General features: G+C 47.9%; 1 protein-coding gene across 17 annotated transcripts in view; it reads left to right on the plus strand.

The window, feature by feature from the left end:
* The window catches only part of RBM33 (RNA binding motif protein 33), a 112,453-nt gene that overhangs the window by 69,553 nt on the left and 23,165 nt on the right, over positions 1 to 19,735 (plus strand). For 14 of the 17 annotated variants that reach the window (XM_060415227.1, XM_060415228.1, XM_042249067.2 and 11 more), the window contains 5 exons: positions 6,871 to 7,003; positions 7,389 to 7,732; positions 8,951 to 9,223; positions 10,661 to 10,948; positions 14,235 to 14,912. In XM_060415227.1, the coding sequence (XP_060271210.1) occupies positions 6,871 to 7,003; positions 7,389 to 7,732; positions 8,951 to 9,223; positions 10,661 to 10,948; positions 14,235 to 14,912 (1,716 nt within the window). Of the gene's footprint in view, positions 1 to 6,870; positions 7,004 to 7,388; positions 7,733 to 8,950; positions 9,224 to 10,660; positions 10,949 to 14,234; positions 14,913 to 15,765; positions 15,837 to 19,735 lie in introns of all 17 variants that reach the window. The other 3 variants (XM_042249081.2, XM_060415230.1, XM_042249082.2) reach the window with 2 other exon arrangements.

Consider the following 19,735-nt stretch of genomic DNA (forward strand, 5'->3'; position numbering starts at 1 on the left):
GGGCAGAGTGTGTGGCTATGGCAGGGAGACCTCGGTGAACCCGCCGCCATCTGCCAGGGTGGCACGTGCGTTTCTGGGGTGTCTGGCCCTGGCCAGTGAAGGCGGCATGGCGACGGCCCCGGAGTGCCCAGCGCGGGAGTGTCAGCCGGAGTGGACTGACTCCACAGCCCTGAGCCCTCGGTGGCTCACCTTGGGAAGCTTATTTCTCACTTACACCCTGCTCTGGGCATCTTCCTCTGGACCCTGGGTCTCTCTCCAGCTCCGGCAGGTGGGGAGAGAGGGAGGGCTATCCATGAGAAGTTGTCTTGGAAGCGGGCCGGCAGCTCGCCCCCATCACCTGTGCTCATGTGCCGTCTGCCTGAAAGTGGTCGCGGGGCCATGTGGCTTTAGGATCGTCATGCGTTTTCCAGGGGCGTGGTTCTCCAGTTGGCTCTGCAGCCAGGAGGAGGACACTGGCCTGGGGTGTGCTCCTTCACAGCCGTGTTGGAGGGTACCCACCCACCTCCGTCTATTCTGCAGGAAAGGTCCCTCTTCTCTAACCATAGGGACGTGGTTGCAGGGTGAGGACGCGCGTCTCCAGGTTCGTGTTACCTTCTCTCTAACCGTATGATATCATTACGTGCAGGTCATAGCACGTTGCTTTCCTGAAGTTAGGTTGCGGGGAGCAGGGGCTGTCGGTCTTGCTGCTCTCTGTTCTGACTGCCCTGTCTGTGCTCTGAATCTACCAGGCTCAGGAACCTGGGGCCGGTCGCCGGCTCCTCGGCCAGCATGGCCTGCCTCCCTTTCTCTCCTCCCGGAGGCTCTCAGTCAGTGCAGGAGACGGAGGTTTGATCCCTGGGTTAGAAAGATTCCCTGGAGGAGGAAATGGCAGCCCAGTCCAGTATTCTTTCTTGGCTGGGAAATCCCATAGACAGAGGACCAGGTGGGCTACAGTCCATGGGGTCACAAAGAGTGTGACATGACTGAGCGACTAAGCACAAGCCCAATGTAATCATTAATTATACTAATAATAAGCTAATGCAACTGTGACGTGTTTGCTTATGGTGGAGTGCTGCCTGTAGGAGTGCCAGGAAGGGTGGTAGCGACAGCGTGATGCGCCTCTGCCGTCTGCTGGGTACTCCTAAGTGCTTGCGTGCGCTTCGTTTTCCCCCGTGAGGTGGGTCCTACCCGTCTCCCCTGTCCTATAGATGAGGGAGCTGAGGCCCAGAGTGATTTGATGGTGCGTGCTGGGCTGTGAGATTGTAATGGGAGGGCTGGGAGGCACGGGCCGAGACTGTCAGTCCAGCCCTGGAGTCCACTTTCTCAGTCACTGATGCTTTAGGCTGGAGGATCATTTGGAAGTTACAGTTCCAGGCCAAGAGTCAACTCTTCGCATGAGGTAGCCAAAGTGCTGGAGTTTCAGCTTTAGCATCATTCCTTCCAAAGTATTGCTGCTAAGTCACTTCAGTCGTGTCCGACTCTGTACGACCCCATAGACGGCAGCCCACCAGGCTCCCCTATCCCTGGGATTCTCCAGGCAAGAACACGAGTGGGTTGCCATTTCCTTCTCCAATGCATGAAAGTGAAAAGTGAAAGTGAAGTCGCTCAGTCGAATCCGACTCTTAGCAACCCCATGGACTACAGCCTACCAGGCTCCTCTGTCCATAGGATTTTCCAGGCAAGAGTCCTGGAGTGGGGTGCCATTGCCTTCTCCGAAGTATTGCTGATGCAGAAAGAATTCTGCGGCTTTGTTGTATATTGCTAAAGAACACCTGAATGCTTGTGTGCATGCTGTTAGCACAGGGATGATTAGTAAAAGGGAAGGTTTGGGAGGGAGCTAAAAATCACAATCTGAAGATTCCAAGGAGGGCAAGATTCATAATCCCATATATGTTCAGTTTAATATCAAAAATTGTCCTTAGAAGTTAGAAATATTCAAAATAATCTCCCAGGAAATCTGAAAGTGTTTAGAGACACTCAGGCAGCTTGGAATTTTTTCTGAAAGCTAGCTACATCAGTCTCCTTTGAGGTCATTCTTGTAACTCTGTAACTGCTTCCTTTTAGGAAAGGCTGAAGGGGTTAAGGAGAGGATGTGTGCCCTGCTTTCCGCCTCTGCATAGTAAAAGTCAAAAAGTAGCAAGCTTCCTACTAACTTACAGTGGGGAAAACCAGTGTGTTTCTCCACAGACACTTTGCCCAGTCTGTCATAAGAGAACCTGTGTTTGGGTGGGCTTGAAATCTCCTGTGTGACGGAAGGAGAGAGAGGTTGTAAAGAGCTCCGTTGCAGCAGCCGCATGACCAGAGCTTCATCTGCGGGGGTGAGACTTGTGGCTCTAAGGTGCGTTTATAAACAAAAGGCAGAGTTTATAAATAACCGCAGATGTCAGAGGAACACGCTGAGGGTTTTCCCAGCGTGATGTGAGCCTGATAGGCGAAATGCTGTGAAGTATTGTGACTTCACATGTTAAGTAACAAAGAAAGCCGTGTTTGTTGGCAGGACAGAAAAGTTAGGAAGTTCTTCAAGCTTCTTTAAACTGTGAGCAGAATCAGGGAAGCAAGACAGAGAATCCGCCACTGCTGGCTTCTGGGGAGCTGAGCGGAAGCGGCAGCTCTGGAGTGATTCTTCCACATGTGCAGCTCTTCTGCCTTCCAGGCGTTGACGGTACAGCCGGCAACACTGCAGACCTCATGTGTCCTTCAGTGGCCGCTTGGGACCGAAGCGGAAGTGGGCTGGGCTGGGTGGGGTGCTGGAAGCCCTGGACGAGGGGCTCTGAGAACAGTGCTTCTGAACAACAGAAGTTAAACTTTGTCTCACTTCCTAGGGGGGCCAGTGGGGGTCTTATAAAGTTAGTGAGGTCCCCTGAGTGACGCTGCTCTCCAGCGAGTCGTCCGGAACAGCCTTACAGGACTCTCTCTCTCTCAGAAAACGCTTTTTAGTCTTCCCACCCTTCTTTCTGATACCATCTCTCTATGTCCGTCCTCTTTCGTCAGCTCGCTAGCATAGCAATGACTGATACAGCTAATGAGTTGCGAGTCCTGAAGTGTGCTAACTGTAGTTCAGATTGAAAGCTTGTCAGCAAATCAGTAGTGTAATAGTTCCAACTGCTGTTGTAATTCATCTTGTTCCTGTTTTTTACATGAAAGCTGGCCAAATGCAGTATCAGAATGCGAATAAAAATTTCTAGAGTACTGCTAACATTAGCCTGGAGCACATGATTCATGGCAAAAAGTTGTCTGTGGATGGAGGTGCAGCTGGGGAGGAAGCCCGAGGGGCGGGAGCATGGGAGAGTGTCCCGGGCAGCCAGGGAGCCGCGAGGGATGCTGCTGGGCCTGTGTGACGTGGCGTGTAGAGCTCCACCCAGGAGTGCCTAGGGTTCTGTGGGGGCGCGGGCTCGGGGGCCCACCTTGGCCTGGGCGCACACAGTGTCTCCTGGAGCAGCGCAGCCCCAGGACAGACCACTGGCAGGAGAATGAAGGAGGGACAGGGAAGAGGAAGTGTCTGAACCAGGGGCTTATGAGAGGGCTCACATTTTGAGTGAACAGAAGCACAGAGTGAACATTTTCCTGAAGAAGTCAGGATGTGGACGTTTGTACAGAATGCAATGGTTTCCAGAACTCATGTTTTGCATAATAGTTATAAACTGATTTTCATGTCTGAGTCGGAAAAGTATCATTTTTAGAATCCCCAGATTTAGTCATTTTGATGACTTATATGCATTGAAACTTCCCCTACTGTATTTTAACTTGTTTTTCTTGGGTACTGAAATCTACGATTAAGAAGTAAAATATAATAGTGTCACGTGATTGGATTTCCTTGGCTGTGAAGCTGGGCACGTCCCTCTGCCCTCACCGTGCATTGGGGAGCTCAGGCGGGCGGGGCCGTGGCTGTCAAGTCCGGTCCCCGCCCATCCTGCCTGCGAAGCAAGTGCTTGCGCAGGCTGCTCAGAGTGACTTGACTCCCATGCGGATGGCTGCGGCCACTGCTGCTGCCCCACGGGAGTGCGCTGGAAGCAGGGGCTCTCGTGCGGAGAGCGAGTGCTGGGAAGCAGGGAGGGTTCTCTCTCCCTCTTGTGATGGTGCCCAGGCACGAGCCTCGGTGCCGACTCTGGCTGGGCCTCACTGGGGCCCACCATGCGCGCTTGGGGCTGTCAGACTAGCCAGGGAGGCAGGGCATCGACCCCAAGTCCCGGTGACAGCGCCAGTAAGCCCCCCGGGTCCAGCCCGGCGTCTCATGCCCACTTCTCAGCGCATGGGGGGGTCAGCCAGAGTGAGGGTCTTTCCTGGCACAGCCGTCCTACCAACGACGGGCACTTCCACATCCACGTGGCTTTCCTGAGGCCTCTCGGGGTGCTGTCTGCCCCACCAAACCTGCATCCAGGCAGACCCTCCCCTGGTGGCCTGACGCAGGCCACGTACACCGGCTTACACGTGATCCCTGTGCAGTTATCTGAAGGGAGCTAACATTTCTTAGGATGCCGTGAAGTTGAAAATGTTTTTTTACTTGTCTTCAGATACGTGTTAATGTTTTACTTTTTGTAAGCTAAAACCTCATGAAAAGTACATGTGTTTCATTTTTGTAAGGCTTTAAATTCAGTGATTTCTTTTACCTTTTACACCCAGTACCTCGTTTGAGGCTGTGGTGTAGTTAATGCCTCTTACGTGTCCCTTCTGTGCTGGTCTCTCTGAAACTGTCTCTTGGTGTCCCCTCCTCTAGAGGGGGGACAGGCAGGTACACTCCATGATAGCTCGAGGCAGCAAGCCATATAGTTGAGCCCCCGTTTTACTTAGGTGAGCGTTGCTAATTTGTGTATCACGTTGCACAGATGGGAGGCAGTGTGACAAGTCAAACCTTGTCATAAAACAGAGGGCAGACAATTTTAAATTTTATTTTCTGGGCCACTCCAAGAAAAATGATTTAAGCATTAAAAAAAAATGATTTGACCTTGATTGCCTATATGTTATCATACAGAAAGTTTTGAAATACATTTACACGTGAGGAAGAAGGTCTGTAAAACTACAGACGGGACACTAATGCTGTATTTCATACTTTATTAACAGTTGTTCTTTTTAAGTTACTTGACAAAATACCCACGTAAATGCACACTACATATTTCATTGACTGCACACAAAAATACGAGTCATTTTAAAACGGGGGGAAGGTGGCAGTGGAAGACAGAAGGCAAGTCCGTCGGGATTCCTAGCGCGATTTGACCAGTCAGTATCAGTGTAGGGTAGCTGATGCTGGTGGAAATAGGCTTTTCCAGCATAGTATTGCGTTAGTGCAAAAGAGTAAATATTGAAGAGTATCCATATCACAGCATCATATTAGAAGTTTCAAATTAACATTGTGATAAAAACGTATACATTTATTAGGGGTACAAAAATGTGATGATTTAGTCTGAGAGTATATGGTTATGTATTCTCAGTTATAAATCCGACATTTGTCAGTTCCCGATATTTATTGCTTCAGTTGTATCTTAATTGATGCCTTTATCTAGAGTGAGGAGTGATGTTCCTTAATGTCAGTTGTCAAACATTGTGAGGTGAGAATGTCCTAGATTTCACCCACATAGACACAGACTACAAATGTCATCTTTGCGGCTTTCTGACCACATGTCTCTGTGTCTTTTTATGAAGAGTAATGTTTGTGTCTAAATACAGTTTTGTTGATGTCATACAGCCAATGGTCTTACAGGGCTGTGATGTTTATTCTGGTGTTCATTTTGCATCGTCCTTAAAACGCTGTGGAGAGAGCAGCTGTCTAAAGAGAGAAGGAAAGCACATGCAGTTTGCAAAAGTGTTTTCAGCATTGCAATAGAATGCCACATTTAGAGAGACTAGCTAGTTGTATTAGTAATAAAAGGACAGGAAGATCATTAGAGTTTCACGTTTATGGCAAAGTGATTTTTAAGTTGAGAAATACTTAATGAAGTGTTATTGAATGATAGTATATATAATTAATGAATTTCTGGAAAAATAAAATGTGGGGCTTTCTTAAGTAAATGTATTTTAAAAAATTCTCCATAAATACTTGAAAAAAATGACTTTTTAAGAATCAAGATATAGTTGATTTACAATATTAGTTCCGGGTGTATAATATAGTGATTCAAAATTTTTATAGATGATATTTCACTTAAAGTTATAAAATACTGGCTGAAAAAGAAGTAAGTAATTTTAGGGTTTTTTTTTTTTTTTTTTTGTAAATTTTTACTAGTAACATGTAGTTCTTGAAAAATGGTAATCTGTAAGAGTTTAGAATTTTTTAGCCAGTGGAATCTGACTGTAGTATTTCTTTTTTTTTTTTTTTTTTTTAGTTTTTTATTTTTTAAATTTTAAAATCTTTAATTCGACTGTAGTATTTCTTTTGTAGTCATGTGGTTTCTTAAAACATTTTCACATTTTCCTATTTCATCAGACATGGCTGACTTTTGTTACAGTACACATTCAATTTCTTTTTCTTCTTTTGAAGTAAAGCAACTTCATAGCTGTGGCTTATGGTCCTGTCAGAAAGGTAGCAAAGAGTAGCATGTTTGGGAAGATAAAGGTCAGGAACGCTGGAAGTATACATTTGGTCTTTCAGATTAATGGGCAAGAAGGTCAGTAATTGCGTGGATTTCAGTAAGCTTAAAAATAATATTCTGCTGGTTCTGTAGTACTGTGCAAACATGGAATTAATTTTTAGGTGTTGCATTTTGATGGTTGACTGTTTAATTATGGGAGAGATATATAAAATACACCTGTTTTGTAACATGAGGTTGTATGTAGATGGGGGTGGAGCTGCAGGAGATCAGTTACTTGATGTTTTCAGAGGAAAACTTAACACAGATACACCTTTCTGAACATTACCGCTTATTTTCCCGCCTTCCATCCTGTTTTCCTGCTGTTCTTTAGGGCCCTCCAGAGTTCCCGCAGCACACGCCTGGCCCCGTCCCCAACAGCTTCAGCCAGCCCCCTCGGCTTCCTCTTCAGGACCAGTGGAGGGCCCCGCCCCCGCCCCAGGAGCGAGACCCTTTCTTCTTAGGAGGTAAAGGAGGGTGCGGAGGACGGGAGCAGAGCTGTGTGAGGCCATGTGCCTGGCCATGTCCATGCTTTACCCATGCTCAGCCCCTAGCCAGAGATTCTCTGAAGAGTCAGGTTTCTGTGCCACAGCCCTGCCTGTCATTTCAGAGGCTGTAATCGGACACTAGTGGCATCTGAAATGGGAAGACCTCCCATGAAAGAGGCCATCATCTATGGAGAATAACTAAGGAAGCGATCTGGAAACACAGAGGCAAAATCTAGTGTTCTTTTCAGATACTCACCTCCAGCCACCATGTGTAACTTCTGTCCTTAGCAGCACAGTCCATAAAGCGGATTTCTACAGAGTGCTCTGTGTAACTAGAGGCAATTAACGTTGCAAATCCCCTCAGTTTCAGGTGAGCCAAGGTTCCCGAGCCATCTCTTCCTGGAGCAACGAAGTCCCCCCCCACCGCCTCCTCCTCCCACGCTCCTCAGCAGCGGTCACCCTGTGCCCACGCCCAGCCCCTTGCCGTTCACCCAGCCCGGCCCAGCGTTCAGTCAGCAGGGGCAGCAGCCTGTGTTCCCCAGAGAGAGGCCCGTGAGGCCAGCCCTCCAGCCGCCAGGGCCTGTGGGGCTCCTGCACTTCAGCCAGCCGGGGTCTGCGGCCACGAGGCCCTTCATCCCTCCTCGCCAGCCCTTCCTGCCGGGCCCGGGACAGCCCTTCCTGCCCACCCACACGCAGCCCAGTCTGCAGGTGAGTGGCTTGTGGTTCAGAATCTGAAGGACAAGCTCCACCTTTTCATTCTAGTCTACTGAGACATGGAGAGTGTTTAGAGAACAGAGGTTAGACTTCATGTACTCTTGATTAAAGACAACTTTCTTAATATTGCTTCTTTTCTTAACCATAGGAAAAATGGAAATAGTGATTGTCATTTTTTGGGGAAATAAATAATTGAGTATTAAGATTTTGTAAAGGATGTCCCTATATATTGCTAATGAAATTAGGACATGTTTTGATAATACCTTCACTATCACTGCAAGACTCTCAGGAGGTTAACAGAAGTCAGCTTCTGTATCAGGTCACGTTCCTTCAGTGTGTAGTGGGGAAAACCGGGTTGCTGCTGCCTTATTATTTGAGAGATTTGAGTGCCCTCTGCTGGTGGGTTTTTTCATCAGCTGCTGGAGTGTGCTCTTAGCCAGAAGCTTTCATCTTGTATTTTTAAGTTTCCTCTTAAGGTGTGTAATGATGATATGCTTGAACCAATTGTTTAGAAACCACATAGAATATGTACCTAAAATAAAAACAGATAAACGGTTATTTCTTAAGATGTTAAAGTAAGATAAAAATTTTCTTCCTAAATTATTTTATTAAAAAAATATAATTTGGGAATTCCCTGGTGGACGAGTGATTAGGACTCCTCTGTTTCGCTGCCATAGGCATGGGTTCACTCTGGTTCCACCATCTGGAAACAGTCACCCCAGATGCCGGGGTGACACACCTCTCCTTCTTCTCAGTGCTGGCATCCTCATGATGCTCTCTTTGCCCAGTTAGCTTCTTACTACCATCTTTTCATGGTGGTGAGTATCTTTCGCTGCTGCAGCAGTTGGCACTATCTGGCTGTCCCCAGCGCAGGCACACGTTGGTTCTTTCAGTGCTTGGGTATTAGACACGGTGCTGCAGAGAGCGTCCCTGAGGCTGTGCTTCCTTCCTCCTTAGTTATTTCCTCAGAATACGTTCCTGGAAGTTCAGAATTTGAGGGTTTAGAGCAGATGGAAAATGCCAGATAGTAGCTTTTGGCTTATTACTGCCTTTAAGGTATTAGTATTACTCACCTTCACCAACCAGTCTGAAATGAAATTTAGTGCCGCTTGAAGTTCCTTCTGGTGTTGGGGTCTTTAGGGAAGTGGCTGCACTCGAGTGTGACTAGTTCACACGTGGTAAATGTCTTCTGTCTCTCTTTTGGCCTGGAAGGGGCCGCTGCATCCCCCGCTGCCCCCGCCACACCAGCCGCAACCGCAGCCGCAGCAGCAGCCCCCGCTCCAGCCCCCGCTGCAGCCCCCGCTGCAGCCGCCCCCACCGCACCAGCCTCCGCACCAGCCGCAGCAGCACCACCACCACCTCTCCGTGCCGCCCCCGCCGCTGATGCCCGTGGCTCAGCCCCAGTTCAGGCCTCACATGCCGGCGACCCAGCCTCAGCCCAGCAGTAACCGGATGCAGTGCCCCCAGCGCCCGGGGCTGCGGCACGTGAGTGTCCCGTGTCCTCAGCCGGCTCTGGCACAGGACTTTGGTGTATCTGCCTATTTCTGTAGTGATAGATGAGATTATTGATTGACGCATAACTTTAGGAAAGATTTTTGGGTGATAGTCATCCTACCTTTGCCAGTGGTTTATTACTCGGTCCCGAGGGCGTCCCTGACTCCAGCGGTTTATCACTCGGTCCCGAGGCCCTCCCTGACTCCAGCGGTTTATTACTCGGTCCTGAGGTTATCCCTCACTCCTTGGGCAACTAATGCATGTCAGTGAATTCAGGAAGAATTCATTGAACATCCATTGTTGTCAGGTGCTACTCTAGTTCCTGGCAATAGAGCATTCATTGCACAAGAGAGACGCATTTCCTGCCTTCCTAGAGCTTAATCATGGGGGAGAGCCGCATCAATTCAAGCCCTGTCAGCAGATGTGTGGCTTGTCAGGCGTCGAAAGAGACTAGCCTGTTGCTTTGAAAGTCAAAGATTAGTCATCATTACTGTCTTGTCCCCCATTAGATGCATGCATGCTAAGTCAGCTCAGTGGTGTCTGACTCTTTGTGACCCCATGGACTGTAACCCACCAGGCTCCTCTGTTCCTGAGATTTTCCGGGCGAGAGTACTGGAGTGGGTTGCCATTTCCTTCTCCAGGGGATCTTCCCCACCCAGGGATTGAACCCAGGTCATTTTCATTGCAGGTGAATTCTTTCTTATCTGAACCACCAGGAAGCAAACCTGTGTTTTTCTTTAAGTGACATAGAGACTAAAATGATATAAAAAATTGGAAAGAATTTCTAGATCTGGAAAGAGGGTGCTTTGTAACCTGGACTTCATCTTATAAGCAGAGCGGCAGACGATGCCCCCAGCCTTGAGCTGAGCCGCCTTGGGTACTCCCTAGCTGGCCTCTCACAGATCTGCATGCTCCTCCAGCTGTGAGGTCTGTTGAGAATCCTGAGAACGAACATGACTGACAAGTGTCCTCTCTGATGAAACCCTTCGGGCATCTTTCTCCTCCAGAGTGTAGTTTTTTTAGAGCACTAACTTAATGCTTCATTCTTTGTTCTACCTGGAATTTAGGGGCCCGTTGACCGTGGGGGTGCCAGTAACCCAGCTGACTCCTCATGCAGGAGTTGATTGCTCTGTTGATTCTGTTAAAAATGTCCCCGTCCTGTAAGGCACCTACTGCAGTCAACTGGTGTAATATCCTTACAGAGGAGGCTGTCCACAGGCCGGTGTGGTGCCTTTCCCAGCCCCAGGGCTTAGCTCTAGGGTATGCTGCTACAGAGAGCAAGAGGCATTTATATAGCAAGAAAAGGCTTCCCAGCGGGACAGTGTCCGCCTCCCAGAAGAGCAGTCACCCAGTCAGATTGAGCCCGTGTGCCCAGCTTCTTCCCCTGAGTCTCCAGGTGTGATGAGGATCTCTTGCTTCCTGCGACAGAGCACGGCTTCCCAGAACGTCACCAAGCGGCCAATGCAGCAGATGCAGCCCACGGCTCCGAGGAATAGCAATCTGCGCGAGTTGCCGATCGCGCCGCCTCACGTCATCGAGATGAGCACCAGCCGCTGCTCCTCCACGCCTGCGGCCCAAGTGAAGCCCATCATGAGCACGTCTCCCCCCTCGAGGCCCGGGCTGGGGCCCAGGAACGCGCAGGGGAAGGCCGAAGGGAGAGTCAAGCCGCTTAGCCCTGTGGGTCAGCCGAAAGAGGAAGCAAAGACCGAACCAGAGGTGGGGCTCTTTTTTTCTTTTTAATTAAAAAATAATACTTGGACTCAAACAGGGAGATCTTATAATCAACCTGTGCCTCTTAGGTAAGAGGTAAGTACTTGTTACCTGCTTAGAACACACTTAGCATCCAGTGTGTTCTTCCCAGAATCTTCCCACTTTCTTTTCACCGGCCCCTCCTTGTAGCCTAACCCCATATTCATAGAAGGTAGTTTCATTCTCCCTGGCCCTGTGTTAGATGGTGTTTATGCATCTATACAGTCGCAGTTACATGTTGCACAGTCTGTGTGTATCAGGAATCTTAACAGACGGCTTCTCTAAAAGGCCCAGATGATAAAGACCTCAGGCGTTATAGTCCGGATGGTCTCTCAGAATGGCTTGGCTCTTTAGGGTTAGCACAGAAGCAGTTATAGACGGCTCCTGCATGGGTGGGCACAGCTGTGTGCTGTGAGCACTTTGCGCGAAGAGTCGGTGCTGGGCTGAATTTGGCCCATGGGCCTTAGTTAGCCGACCCCTGACATATACTGTTACGTTCCTGCGACTTGCTCTGCTTTTATCCTGTGGACTACCAGGAGGTAGGACCAGTTTTACTATGGACCTTTAAATAAGATGGGGGGTGGGCGTATTTTGTTTTGAATTGTGTATATTATTGCTGATTTCTAACTAGGTATAAATAGGTAAGAATAAATAAAAATGCACATCAGCGTTCTACGTGATTTCCAATTGAGATGTTATTTGATATAGTTTTGATTGCTTAGTCATGCAGCTTAAAATTTTTAGAATATTTCTTTCCATTAGTACAATTTATTAGCTTACTCCTGGGACAAGCCTCTTCCGTCCATTGGCCTCCTGTCCAAGTAGTGAGTGCGCTTATCGAGTGCTTCCCTGCAGCTTCCCTCTGGGACCCCTGGAGTTCCCTCTGGGCTCCCCCTAGAATTACAGACACGGAGGCTGGGCAGTGGCTCATGTGATGCAGCTTTCGCAAAGCCTGGGTGTCCAGTGTAGTGCAGGCCAGGGCACACCCCTGCACAGCTCACTGCCATCGCTAGCAGAGCGGCTCTGGGCCTGTGAGTCCACGTATCCCATGCTACTGGGTGTATGTGTCAGACGTGGTGGAAGACCTGTATGTGAAAGTTACGCTCATTTTATAGTGCTGTGTAGAACGTAAGAAATAAGTATTGTGGATTAACTTAATGCTGATCGACTTAACATATAAAAGAGTAATGGCACAAAGACTTTCCTCAGGTAAGAATATAAGCAAGTTGTGTTTTCTGTTAGATTGTCTTCTAATAAATTATTGTAGCAGCTGTTACGGTAATGCTTCCAAATCAGAAGTATAAATATAAAGTAAAAATATTGAGCTAACATGTAAAAACATTTTATTAGAAGAAGGGTGACATTATGGTTTTAAAATCAGTATATGAAAAAATAATGTAGATTTACAAAGTGGACTGGGACAATTTAGAAATCTTTGCTAGCAGTTTTATCTTGCTTTTAGTTTATGTAGGTAGTTCCTAACTCACGTATAAATGGATTTGGCTCAGAAAAGTGAGGTCACATACACTTGTATGATGACAGTGGCTAAATAAAATGAGGAAAGTGGCTTTTTAGGCACACTGTTGGTCACATCTGCCCGTCCCTTCCATAGTAGTCGGTTTAAGCAGGCTTCTGAAGACGTCTTCTCTAGAGGAAAATGGGCACTTTGTACATGAAGTGGAACTTGCAGGTGGCCACAGTGTACGTGGAGTGTAAACAGGAGTACAGTTTTTGGTGTGGGCTTTTTTTTTTTTTTTTTGCTTTTTAAAGTCTTCTATTTGTTTTGCTTAGGTAAATGTGAAATGTGATTTCTCTTATATTCACCCAGTTGATAGAATAAAGGACAAGTCTATTTCGAAATATTTCTACCTATATTCTTGGACATACTGTAACTGTTTTTGACTCCTTGGGGAAAAATCCGAGTGGGTGTTAACTGTCCTGCCTTTGAAACAGTGGGCCCTCTGGACCTGTTACTGTTGCCCCAGGATGACCTGGCTCTTGGGCTTTTTGAACGTCTGTTTTCCTGTCTTCCCCTAATGTCCCTTCCAGCTTCAGATTTGCTGTTTGAAGTTAGATGAGCAAGTTGGTCAGAATTGCTTCTGAGATGCAGGTAGCGAGGCCTCGGCTCTGTGTCTTGTGGGTCCAGTGCATGGGCCCTGGGGGCACCAGCAACCTCAGCGGTGTTTTAGTCTTACGGTGGTGGTTTAGTCGCTCAGTCGTGTCCGATTCTTGCAGCCCCATGGAACTGTAGCTCGCCAGGCTCCTCTGTCCATGAGATTCTCCAAGCAAGAATACTGGAGTGGGTTCTATTCCCTTTTTCAGGGGATCTTCCCGACCCAGGGATCGAACCCGGGTCTCCTGCACTGCAGGCACATCCTTCACCGAGTGAGCTGTGAGGGAGGCTTTGGTCTTTTAATTCCAAGCTTGTAAGGGTTGTTTGTTAACAGTGAATTCTGGGTAGATTAAACCCTATTACATTCTCTTGTAAAGGTTCTGTGAGTGATGATATCTATGATTTTTTTGAAAGAAAATTATTACGATTTTAAGCATGCTTAACTTCTAATAAAGTTTCCTCTCTGAATGCTTTTTTTTGAAAATTACTGGAGTTTATAAAGATTCTTTTGATAGACTTGGAGTGGTTTGAGGCTGGCGTATTAAAGGCATCCCTTGTATACCATTAATATTCCAATACTGCAGTTGGCAGCATTTTGATTCTGAGGAGAGTACATGAGTTCAAGGTCAGAGAGATTGACTTGGCTGTTCATTATAAGCAATTATTCTGTGACAAATGAGTTTGAGATCAGACTGAAAATTCTGTACGAAAAATCAATAGTTCTAATCAGGCCCTTTCAGGTCATTTACACCCCACCTTTTGTTGGTCCGTCAGAGAAGAGCCAGATAAAACCTGTGTGACAGCAGGGCCTCCCTGCTGTTGCAGTTTCCATTTCAAACATATTTTGATATCGTAAATGAATAGTTTAATTGATTTAAAGTTGTAAATGAGTGGAAATCTACATTGTTTCATTTTTAATATTCTGATAAGATTTTCCAAATTAGCTTTAGCTGTGCACATTTTTTTCCCTCCCCTGGGGAAGGAGTTCCGCTTAAAGTGTATAGGCAGATTTGAATGGTTTCTTTCAGACCCTGAATTAAAGGGTTTTTAGAAAGTGCCTTTTCTTAAGTTTGTTGAAACAGACTGGAACTGTAGCTCGCCTCGCACTCCAGAGTAAAGCACGTGTGTTTCTGGTTCCAGTTTCCTGATGAAGATGAGGAAACGAGGTTGTACCGCCTGAAGATAGAGGAGCAGAAGCGCCTGCGAGAAGAGATCCTGAAGCAGAAGGAGCTGCGGCGGCAGCAGCAGGCGGGCGCCCGGAAGAAGGAGCTGCTCGAGAGGCTGGCGCAGCGGCAGCAGCAGCAGCAGCAGCAGCAGCAGCAGCAGCAGCAGCAGCAGCTCTGCGCCCCGCCCGCCCCCGCCGCGCCCACTGAGCAGACGCCCGCCCCGCCGCCTGCCAACGGCAACCCGCTGCTCCCCTTCCCGGGGCCGCCTCCGGTCAGACCCAGTGTGAAAAACAGACTCCTTGTCAAAAACCAGGATGCGGCCGTTGCAAACGTTCCACCCAAGACGTCGGGCTTTGTGCCGTCTGGTGCTCACACACAGTATCCAGGACAACAGATGAAGCCACTGAAACACTTGAGACAGGCCAGAACCATACCTCAGAGCCCAGCTCAGCACAAAGTCCTGCAGGTGAAGTCCGCCGGTGGGGAGGGGCCGCCGCCCCCCTCGCAGACCGCTCGGGCCGCATCCCTCCAAGGCCGGCCCCCAGAGGCCAAGCCCGGTGCCAAGAGGACTGTCATGCACCGGGCCAACAGCGGCGGTGGAGACGGGCCGCACGTCGGCTCCAAGGTCAGGGTGATTAAGTTGTCAGGCGGGGTAAGTTGACGAGGTCACCAGGGCCTCTTGGACTCTGTGTTTCTCCGAGTGTGTCCCAGCTCCCAGAGAGTCTGTGAAGGTGGGGTCAGGTCACCCTCTGCAGTCCCATGGGCACCCCTGTCCCCCGAAGTGCTGTGGGAGGGTCCTTGAGATGCTGCTGCCCGCTGGGACCCCTGCCTCAGGTCTCTTTGAGTCTTAGTGGAAAACCAGTGTGACAATTCCTAAAGTCCTGATTTAGGAGTTTTGTAGAATTTTTAACTTCTTTTTGTAGATAATTTATAATAGAATCCTCAAATTTGTTTTAAAAAATTTCCTTTACCACAAAAAAGATAATCTGTTGCATGTAGCTTTAGAGTCAGTGAGTGCCTGTGGGTGGGGAGGGAACAGGGTGTGTTGCTTTTAAGCACCTTTGTCCCAGACGCCATTTCCTGTCTTCCAGCTCAGGCTGGTTGCTCCACTCCCCCATCCCTGTTTGAGGAGAAAGGGGGTCTTCCCGCGGCATCCTTCAGAAGTGGGATGCACATCACTCCTTGCCTCACCTTAGCTCAGAGCCTGCCTTAGAGCGTCTGTGGCAAAGCAGCCTGCCTTTGAAGTCTGGGTAAGCCCAGCGCTGACACGGAGCAGGCTGGCTGCAGATAGGCCCTGCTGCAGGAGACCCTCCTGTCAGCCCGCGTAGAGCGCTGCTGCTCGGCCACTCAGTCGTGTCCGACTCTGCGACCCCATGGCCCGTATAGCTGGCCAGTCTCTTTTGTCCATGAAATTTCCCAGGCAAGAGTACTGGAGTGGGTTGTCATTTCCTTCTCCAGGGGATCTTCCTGACCCAGGGATCGAACCTGCGTCTTCTTCATTGCAGGCGGGTTCTTTACCACTGAGCCACCTAGTGCTTTCTTAACCCTGCCGTGCAGTCTCCACTTACTATGGAAGGTACGCCCAGCCTCTCGCTTTAACTGTCATCAGTTACCCACAAAATATCGACAGCAGGGAAAGTGCGTGTGTGCTGAGTCGCTTCAGTGTGTCCGACTCTGTGACCCCATGGGCTGTAGCCCGCCAGGCTCCGCTGTCCATGATACTCTCCAAACGAGAATACCGGAGTGGATTGCCATGCCCTCCTCTAGGGGATCTTTCCAACCCAGGGATCAAGCCCCTGTCTCTTACGTCTCCTGCGTTGGCAGGCGAGCTCTTTACCTCTAGTGCCACCTGGGAATCCTGTAGGAAAAGTCAGTTCAGTTCAGTCGCTCAGTCATGTCTGACTCTTTGCAAAAAGGGCCTCAAATTCTCAGTCCCTCCAGGGAAGGCAGCACCATTAGAAAGTGGAAGGAGTGTGGAGTCATTTGCTGTGCTGAATTAAGGGCAGCTCGTTCTTAGCCCTTTCGTTAGATGCGTTTCCGTTGCTTTTGTTGCTCAGTTTGTACGCTAAAGATGTGAAGTGTTTTCAAATGCCGTAAGAAAATTCTTGATAGACCAAATCTGTTTTTTCTCTCCTCCATTCATTGTGATTCAGAATGTTGATAAGTAACTGGCCTGTGTTGTATCAGATTGTTCTATCTCTAGGTGAAAACCCAAGTGCTCATCAGTTCCCAGTGCCTCTGTGGCTCCTGCTTCTGGCCTTGTTTTAATCATGGTCTTTGTCAGTGTCCCATGCTTTTACTGGAGCTGTAAACGCAGAGGACGGGCCCTGGGGCCTGGCTGGGAGTAGGCCTTTTGCCTGTGCAGTCAGGTGGTGCCCTGCAGGCCCGTGCACTCTGGGTTCTGGGGGACTAGGAGGGGCAGGGCGCGGCTCTGCTATTACCGGCATTCAACCGATGAACACCTTGTCTTCAGAAGAATTTATCTGCTTCAATTTTTGCTCTGATGGAAAACAGTGTGTTTTTTATATGAGATCATATTCTAAAATCATGCTATATGATTTTACAATACACAGGAAAATAACAAGAATTTTACATGAAAGTACTTATCTGCCAAACGTTGCAGTGGTTTTTCAGCTCTTCTTAATCCTTAGGTTTTAAGTTAACTGCCCAACATGTGTAAATCTGTGAACTAAGACTGTTTTTATTCCAGTAATGCCTCCATATTGGCAAGGCCGCCTTTTCAGAGGATAGTGGTCGCTTGCTTGTATCTCTGGAGTGGAACTGTGTTTCCCTCATGTCCTGGGTTTTTGTTGTTGTTGTGTGTGTATGTGTATATTTTGGTGGGGAGGAACTGTTTATAAGAGAACATACCCATTGCGCAAAAAGGAGACCGTTTAAGTGCTAAAGTAAGTGTGCTCTCATTTCCCCTCTTCCTCCTGCCCCTGCTGGTCTCTGTCCCCTTGCAGGGACTGAGGTGTTGACGCCCAGGACTGTGCTGAACTGGCCGCCCCCGTGAGGGTCTGACGGGGGCTTCCTCTCTGGGAGGACTGACTTGTGTGCTGCATCTGTGGAGAATGTTATTTATGCATTTCAGGTGTATAATTACTTGTTTAATGAAAGCATCTCATTGTCAGTCAGCCCATGTTCTTGTATTTTGCTGTGATTCCAGGCCTTCTTCACCTTCTCTTAGTACTAAAATATATGTTTTGTTCATAAGATTTCCTAGAGAAATTTACTCTTCAGAGAGTTTGATTTCCTTCACTTTTTTAACCTAAAGTGGCATCTAATGTATTAGTTAAATTTTTCTTTGCATTCATTGGTCTCCGTACAGGACACTGAACTATCATGGTACATAAAGCTGTTTAGAAATTATGCCAGTGATTATGTGATCAGAGTCAAAATATACATCTACAGAATTGTTAGGAAAACAGAATTTTCTTGGCAGTCTTATTCTGATATACAAATTGAAAGTATATCACGATTTACGTTAGGGTTCTCTAGGTGAGCTTTTACCTGCGAGGCAATGGTGAATCAGCACGAACTTCTCTTTTTGTCATTTTCTGTATTTCATCATCTCTAATTAAGTAATTTGTCTTTGGATTTTATTAAATTGAGTTTTTTGAAAGGTGAAAGAGCCTGAGTCTTAAGACTAGCTTTTTCAGTCTGTCCTTTAATTAATCATATTGTCTTTAAAAATTATTATTTTAATTCATACTGATCATCCAAGGAGACTCTCTGGTCTTTCTGTCTTGTTCCTCTTTGTTAGAGTTACTGTATTGTGGACATGGGAAGCATTTTCAGGAAGGGCGTAACAGAGAGTCTTTCTTGATGCTGGCTCTCGCAGTCAGGTGGGCAGGGTCACGGTCTGGGTTGAAAGCTCGCAGAGCCGTCCTTCACTTTCTTCGAGGGCGGTCTCGGCATTGTGTGTGCCGCTGGCCATCCTGAGGCTGTGTGTGTGGAGCGTGGAGACTGAGGCCCTTGTCACCAGGGCAGAGTGCACACGTGTGTGCTCGAGGGCGGGGCGAGGTGGGAATGACAGGGCTGTGGGTGAGAGCCGCGGCTGGGTGCTGGCCTCTTCTTTATTTCCTTGGGACCTTTCTAACACAGAGAAGGTACTTTATAAACGCCCATTTTCTTTTCAGAATGCTCCTAAGGCCCCGCCTAGAAACACATCCCATGATTTTATGCCGTATAATAAGTGGTAGCTACTGCTTATCAAGCAGAGTTGCTGCTTAGCATGTATTCACAGCAGCCTTACAGGTTAGCTCTGTTATTTCCCTTTTACAGTTAAGTAAGTTGAATGCCGAGGAGGTCATGTTAGTTGCCCAGGGCCACTCAGCTACTGACTGACTGGTAGAGTGAGGCCTCTGAGTCTTGTGCGTTTCACTGTTTTTTGTAATAGTTGTTTTGCTGCTCCTTCTCCCCAGGTGTTGCTTAGTCAGAAGGGAGCATAGTCTACTGTCTCCAGTGAGGATATGGCAATCAGGGCTGGTTCAGAACATCTCTAGGGGCTTTCCAGAGTAAGGGAGTGGCCACGTTTCATGTCGCTTGCCAGCCCTGGTTGGTGGTGCCCAGTCCTGAGAATTTTGGGAGGTGTTTGAAGGTACAACAGAGTACCTTGAGTGGTGAGTGGTGTCAGGGCTGGAGGGTGAGTATGGAGTGGCCTGGTACATTTGGGTAACCACCTGGCCACTAGCCTGGTATAGTGAATTGAAGTGGGTGACGGTATACCCCGGTGGAGGGTGGCTGTGACTTGCTTTGTGCTATAAATGTGTCTTAGAACATTTCTGTATAAATCACAGTGGGTCAGATTTTTATTTAAAACTTTGGGTTGAAATCATGAAGGGAACTTGAAATTTAAAGAGACCTTGTGTTATGAGGCACATGGAATCGCTCTAAATTTTCATTTTCCCCCACTTATATTTTATTGTCTGGATTTGTTAGGTGAGACTTAAAAAGGAACACATTCACACTGCTTTTAAAGAGGATTACATATCGTCAACTATTGCTTCTAGAATTTAGTGTGCCTCCCCGAATATTGTAATCAACTTAAAGGATTTCATTTGATGAAATGGTTCTATTTTTATTGCTTAAAACATAGGAATATTCTACATTTGCTCACTTCTCAGAAAGCTACTTTTAAGTATTTAATTCTCATAAACCAAAAGAGAGCAATCTTGTTAAATCATGGCTGCAGATGTCCCCTGGTGGACCAGTGGTGAGGACTCCACCCTTGCTGCCGAGCGCCCAGCTTCAGGCCCTGGTCGGGGAACTAAGACCCTGTAAGCCCTGTGGCACGCCGCTCCTCCCGCCATAACTGCTCATGACCAGCACGTAGTCCCGTACAGCTCCTCAGCTACTAACCGAGCACACGGGAAATACAAACTGGTCAGCGTAACTTATGTAGTCACCCCAGCCATGACTTGTGATGAAGCACCGGAAAAAAGAAAGACGAAGCGTGTGCCGGGCGAGATT

Source organism: Ovis aries, chromosome 4 (assembly GCF_016772045.2).
Source record: "Ovis aries strain OAR_USU_Benz2616 breed Rambouillet chromosome 4, ARS-UI_Ramb_v3.0, whole genome shotgun sequence".
Classification (NCBI taxonomy): Eukaryota; Metazoa; Chordata; class Mammalia; order Artiodactyla; family Bovidae; genus Ovis; species Ovis aries.